This window comes from Aphelocoma coerulescens, chromosome 21 (assembly GCF_041296385.1).
Source record: "Aphelocoma coerulescens isolate FSJ_1873_10779 chromosome 21, UR_Acoe_1.0, whole genome shotgun sequence".
NCBI classification, from domain to species: domain Eukaryota; kingdom Metazoa; phylum Chordata; class Aves; order Passeriformes; family Corvidae; genus Aphelocoma; species Aphelocoma coerulescens.
The window spans coordinates 7,242,222-7,248,587 of NC_091034.1; the positions used below are offsets into that span (position 1 = coordinate 7,242,222).

At 50.3% G+C, this 6,366-nt stretch overlaps 1 protein-coding gene across 2 annotated transcripts; it reads right to left on the bottom strand.

The window, feature by feature from the left end:
* Window positions 1-58: 58 nt before the first annotated feature.
* On the bottom strand, window positions 59-6,354 carry LOC138121565 (lysophosphatidic acid receptor 6-like). Of its 2 annotated transcripts, XM_069035213.1 has the most exons (4): window positions 6,276-6,354; window positions 4,942-5,045; window positions 1,812-3,068; window positions 59-1,150 (listed from the first exon to the last, which is right to left on the bottom strand). In XM_069035213.1, exon 3 carries the CDS (start codon window positions 2,884-2,886, stop codon window positions 1,822-1,824), a length of 1,065 nt encoding a protein of 354 aa, XP_068891314.1. In that variant the 5' UTR covers window positions 2,887-3,068; window positions 4,942-5,045; window positions 6,276-6,354; the 3' UTR covers window positions 59-1,150; window positions 1,812-1,821. The 2 variants fall into 2 exon arrangements, with proteins under 2 accessions (XP_068891314.1, XP_068891313.1); XM_069035212.1 differs by lacking the exon at window positions 6,276-6,354 and having other exon boundaries at window positions 4,942-6,260.
* Window positions 6,355-6,366: the final 12 nt, after the last annotated feature.

Below are 6,366 nucleotides of genomic sequence, written 5' to 3' on the forward strand. Positions count from 1 at the left end.
TGATGACCAAGCAGCAAAACTTCTTTAATTCCCCATCCTTCCCTCAGGGACAGCTGCAAGGAGCCTCCAACCCATTTTTTTTTACCTTTATCCACAGCATAAAGATTGTGCTTGGCTGATAAAACCAGTCCCCCTCCAGTGCTGGGAGGATTTTCCACAGCCTATAAATGGGATAAGCCCAGCAATTTCTGCTAAAGGTAAAGGATTATTTTGGGCTGATGCTCCCTCTGAGGCTCTCACAGTGCCAGAATTTTCACCAAACACTCCCAAGGAACACAGGGATCATCATTTTCCAGAGTTTAGAAAAGTTGGAGCTGATTTTCTCAGCAATGTTTTAAAAATATTGGCAAAATGCAGGAAGGGAGAGGCCAGAGGCCCAGCTGGTGTTTTAGCAGTGATTAATAAGAGGTGTCAATCAAGAACAACAACAGAATGCTGCAAAAATCAACCCCCAAAAATCAACCAGGGCAGAGCTTCAGCTCTATTTCAGTTAATCCCAGCTCTTGGTTTGCTCCCTGCACAGCTCAGGGGGCTCAGGGTGTGGCTTTGGCAGATCAGAGCAGCCTCCCAGAGCCAAACCCCCACCAGAACCCTGGGATTTTCCCCAAACCTGCACCCCCACTGCTCCTTTCCCACCTCTTTCCTGCCTCTCCCTGCCCCAAGAGCACCAAAACTGCAGAAGCTGCAGCAGCTGCTGCTGAGCAAAGAGAAACTGAGAACTCCTACAGTGGCACAATGACTGATCCCCCAAACCATTCTGCCACAAAAATCCTGCTCCAATGCAGTCCAGTCCTGCTCCAGGCAGAGTCCAGGAACAGCACAGTGTGGGGATCCCAGCACCCAGGCACAGGGTGAATTTTAGGCTGCATTTGGAAATTCAAATCCTGATTTTTGTTAATCTGCTGCTCTCAGCTGCCCCCAGTCCCTTTACAAAGTTTTGGCGTGGTGTCTGAACGAGCAGAACTGAGCCTGTGCCTCTGTTGCACCAAAACTCCACGTCCTCTGGAGTAAACTCGGGTCTAAGCAGGTTTTAAGCCAGGCCTGTGGTTTTCTGGTGCCTCAGCAATCGCCCACAAATGGCAAAGTCTTCTCCAGAGTCTCAGTTTCACAGGAGATGGAAACTCAGCAGTTCTCAGAAGCCACGTGGGGTCTGTTAGTACAAGAAAAGGGGTGAGGAAAGGTCAGATAATTGTGTTTATATCACCAAATGTGACTGGAAAAAAGAATTTTTTGACATTTCAAGAGGACCACACAGCACAAAGAGCTGAGCCAGCTCCTGCAGGAACTCCCCGAGCCTGTGGGAAGAGGAGCTTGTTCACCACTGACTGATAAATCCTGGGATTTATCAAATCTCTGCTCCCTTCCAAACCTCCATTAATCAGTGTCCAGCTTGGATCCACAGGCACTCGAGGCTGGAAACCTTGGAATATTCCTCAGGAAGCCAGGGGAGGATGAGAAGCCCCTATTTGGCTGTGGAATGTGGGCAGCAGCCTGGGAGGGAACAGGAGCCCTCCAAAACATGGAAAAGCCCAGCAGGGCTGCCTGGATCCTTCAAATCACCCCTTCCTGGGATGTGCTGCTTCCCAGGGAAACAGCCCTGGCTTCTACCAACCCCAAAATTAAACAGAATGAGCCCAAAACATCACTGAACACAAAACCAGGAGGCCTGTCCGAGGATCCAGCTCCCCCAAGGATTGTCCCAGTTTCCTGATCAAATCTCCAGCTGCTTTAACAGCCACCAAAAAAAGAAAAAAAAGGGGGTTTCCAGGTTTGTTTTTAAGGATAGTTGGAAAGATCAGCTCTGTGTGTACCTGGAGTGGATCAGTTGATTCCATCCCCGTGGTTTTTCCTTCCGTGCCTCTGCTCGGGTTTGTAGTCCCAGGAGGGGTCCCCGAAATTCTGGTCACAGATGGTGAACACCCTCTTAGACCTGAGCCTGAGCCTGAAGGGGCAGTGCCAGTGCCTGCTGGAGGAGTGGAAATAGTACAGGAGGGGGTTGAGGCAGCAGCTGCAGCTCGCCAGGGCCGAGGTCACCCTCTGGATCTCGGGGACCAGGCTGGGGAAGGGCTCCCTCTGGATCACCCGGAGCCCCAGCAGGAAGTGCAGCAGCTGGGTGAGGTGGTGGGGCAGGAAGCAGAGGGCACAGATGCCCAGGATGATGGAGATGGTGCCCAGGGCCTTCCTCTTGGCAGCTCTGCGCCGGCTCTGCCAGATGCTCCTGGCCACCAGCGGGAAGCCGAGCAGGATGATGGAAAACGGCACAACCACCCCAAAAATGAAGGCCAGGATGGTGTGAGGGGCTGTGGGGTGAGCCCAGCTCCCAGGGAAGCTGCCAAAGCAGGATGTGCTGCTCCTCACCCCCCTGCTGTGGAGGACCAGCGGGACAGTGCCACTAAGGGCCAGCACCCACAGGGCCGTGGCCAGCAGCAGGTAGTGGGTGGCCCTGAGCTGGATGGAGATGAAGGGGTGCAGCACTGCCAGCCACAGATCTGCACAGAGGCAGCTGAAAAAGGCAACGCTCAGGGAGATGTGGAGGCAGAACAGAGCCCCTGTGAGCCTGCAGGCCGTGTCCCCAAAGGTCCAGGTGTCCCCACGCAGCTGGGAATGGATGTGGAGGGGCAGCACACAAAGGAACAGCGTGTCCAGCAGGGCCAGCTGGAGCAGGAGGATGTAGGAGTGGGACAAGGGCTTGGCTCTGCAGGACAGCAGGGCCAGGGCCAGGGCGTTGCCCAGCAGCCCCAGCACCAACACAGCGCTGTAGGTGACAGCAAACAGGGAATGCTGCAAAGCTGCTCCCAAAGCGGCTCCTGAGCTGGCATTTGTCCCATTGGAACTTGGGAAATTTGTCCCACTGGAGACTCCCTCAGCCCAGGAAATCCCTGCCATGGGTCCTGCTGGAGAGCAGGAATTATTCTCTTCACATGGGGTGAAGTTTAAGGCATCCCTCACTCCTGGAGTTTTATTTCATCCCAAGCGGGTGAGAGCTGAAGTTTCACCCCAGAACGATGCTCAGCCTGGTCAGGTCTGTGGGTCAGAGGCTTGGGGGCTTTGCATGGGAAGCAGTGTCCCTAAAAAGGAAAAAAACAAACCATTGAAACCACAAACACTTTGAGTTTTCCCAGTGGACAGAGCCTTTAGTGGCACTAAAATCATCCTGAGGTGACAACACTGCAGTAACAGAGGAGCTGAGCGAAGGGGACAAGGGGAAATGTCCACACTGGGTGGATTTTCAGCACCCTAAACCTTCTCTGCAGAGGGAAAGCACCACTCACCTGCTCCAAAAGCAGCCTGAAGGACTGGGATTTGTGGCTGAAATTGGGGAAAGAGGCACTGCACAAGCAGGACTCTCCCTCAGGCCATAAACTGCACCCCAACAGCGCAGCTCCCATCAGACAGAAAAGAAATCTGAGTAAATAAATCCAATTGTGGCACCTGAACAGAGCCCCTGGCAGGCAGTGAGGAATTAAAGTCACCTAAAATGGGCAGAATGGCCCCAAAACGGAGGCACTGAAAGCACCAAAACAACAAAGGCTGGTGGGTGCTTTCCAAAGGAAACTCTGAATTCACACTTCCTGCCAAGAGTTGTTTATCTCACGAAGTCAGAACTGCCCCAGATACGTGAAACATGAGAAAAGAGACAAAAATCATGAGAAAAGAACATAAGAGACAAAAAACATGAGAAAAAAATGAGAAAAGAGACAAAAATCATGAGAAAAAAATGAGAAAAGACAAAAAAAATGAGAAAAAAAATGAGAAGAGACAAAAAACATGAGAAAAAAATGAGAAAAGAGACCGAAACCACGAGAAAATAGACAAAAAAAGTGATAAAAACGTGAAAAGAGACCAAAAAAATTGGTTTCATTTTAAGCAGGCAAACACAGGTATCTTACACAGGTTTTGCACCCAATAGCAAAGGGGTTGTAAACACAGAGCAAAATTAACACCAAACCATGGCTGAGAGATGAATTTAGGAGTTGAAATGTTTTTAATCTCAGAGTTTTGGCCCTGAGCACCCACCTGGTGTGGGTTCAAAGAGAGCTGGGGAGGGGTAAAATCCTCCCAAGCTCCTGCTCCTCACCAGATCAATGCCCCAAATCCTTCCCCTCTCACAGGATCCCCCTCACCTTCCATCCTGAGAGGGGACAGACTTCTCTACCCTTTTTAAAATATGGGGTCAGACCAAATTCCAAATTCCTTTTTGCTTCCCCAGAATTGTTTTGTTGGTTTGGGTTCTGGGTGGGTTTTTTGGGCCCCCCTGAACTACTCTGGGCAGTAATTTCATTTACAAGCACATAGAAAAGCATCAAAATTCCCACTGCATTTGGAGTTCATGAAATTATTCAGTTTTTCCATGTAAATTTACCAGGTTGAGTCTCTGAATTTTGATCAATTTGGGCTTTTTTTCCTGATTTTAAAGCATCACTTTCAAACCATCTCCCCATGGAAAGGGTGCCCAGATTGAATCAACTGAAGAGACCCAGTAATGCCACAAAATAAACAGGAAATAATGGAAAAATCCCCCTGATAATGAGCATTAATGAAGGACATAAAAACTACTTGGACTTGGAGTTTGTGCAGGAATTCTCTGCTGAGGGAGCATCTCCTTTCCTTCAGTGCCTTTAGATGATTTTTAACAGCTGCTCTGGGATGCAAAAAACCAAAATAAAACCCCTCAATAGTTCTTTTTGCAGAGTTTGCCAGGTAATTTACTACTTAACTCCTGCCTGGGCAGATGCTCAGCCACTAAATTTGGGTTTTTAATGGGCCAGAAGTTGAGAAACAATTATATAAATATCAAATTCAGATATTTCTGCACCGTGGCTGTTAGAAAGGGGAGACACCTGAGCCTTCAGCTTGATGAACACCCAAACAGGATGAGTATTATTATTTCTATGCCCTGTGAAAACTAAAATAATGAATTTAGATAGAAACTGGACTTACCAGAGCTCAGGTCTGGTGCAGGAGCTGCAGGAGGGGCCTCTCCAAAGTGCCCCCAGAGCTGTGAGGTCTCTGCTCAGCTGCTCGGGGAATCTGTCACTGCTGCTCTGCAGAGAAACCACAGGAAGCCACCAAGAGCTGTCACTGAGACGTCCCCCAAAACTGGGGGGGGGAGCTCCAGTGGGGCTTTGGTGCTCCCCAAAAATCCCCTGCATGAGGGAAGCACAAAAATCCCACCCAAAGGCAGCCCAGATCCCCTCCTGTCCCCCTGGAACCATCCCTGACCCGCTCCCAGCTGGGCCTGGAGCTGCATTCCCACTTCCCTCAAAGGGAGGGAGAGCCAGGGAATGCTGCTGTTCCATCTTTCAGGCAAATTCCTGGCTGGAAACACAAATTAAGGTTTGGAACAGCTGGAAAATCCCTGATTCCCTGTGCTGATCCAGCAAGGCTGGAGCAGGGAGCACAAACAGACCTCAAACAGCTCCAGCTCTCCATGGCAGAGACCAGGACTCCTCCAAAGCTGTGCTGGGAATTATTCCCTGAGGGAATAAAGAACTCCAAGGGGAGCCAGGAATCTCCTCTACCCTTCCCTTCCCTGTCCAAAGGAGGTGTGAGGCAAAATTGCTGCCTGGGACAGGGTGGGGAAGGGAGGCACCACTGACCCCCAGATTTGGGCCATCCCCGACTCCTCTGCCAGGGTCGCTCACTTGATCCCCATCCCAAATCCAGGGTGGCCCTCAGAGAGGTCAGGAAGAGCTGCTGCTCCCTCCAGCACAAAACCTGGGAGTTTTGGGGCCCTCAGGAGCTCTGACCAACTCTGTCTCTGCAGTTTTTTCCCTCACAGAGGGGAGATTGCTCTGGAGGTCCCAGACTCCCCAAATGCTTCCACTGCAGGAGGGTTTCACTTCAGAACTCGACATTTTCATCTTTTCTGTATTCCTGCTGTTCTTCCAGTCATTTTCTAACCAAAACACGCAGAGATTCTGGTGTCATTCCTGAGGAAAAACCCCACAAGTTGCCCAATGTTTATTTTACAGCCTGGGCAAGCAGGCAGAGCTGAGTGGTTCAAATAAAATAAAGACAAATATGAGCTCCCTGCTCCCTGCCCTAAGAGAGTGACAGCACCACGAGGAGCTGAAGGATGAAGTAAAAGCTGCTGGGAGATGGGGAGAGGAAAAACCTGAGCACTTCCAAAGGCTGTTTCTGCAAATCCCTCATCAAACAAAAGCAGCTCACAAAGGGAGGAGAGGAAATGCTGCATTTTCTCCTCTCTCTCAGCCTGCCTTCCTCCCACACACCCCACAGCAGGAAAAAACACCCCAAAATATCAAAAATACCCAGCCCCACTCCTTCCTCCTCCTGAGGCAGGCAGCAGAACCTCAGAGAGAAGCCAGAAGAAAGAGAGCAGCACAAAATTGTTCCTCCTTC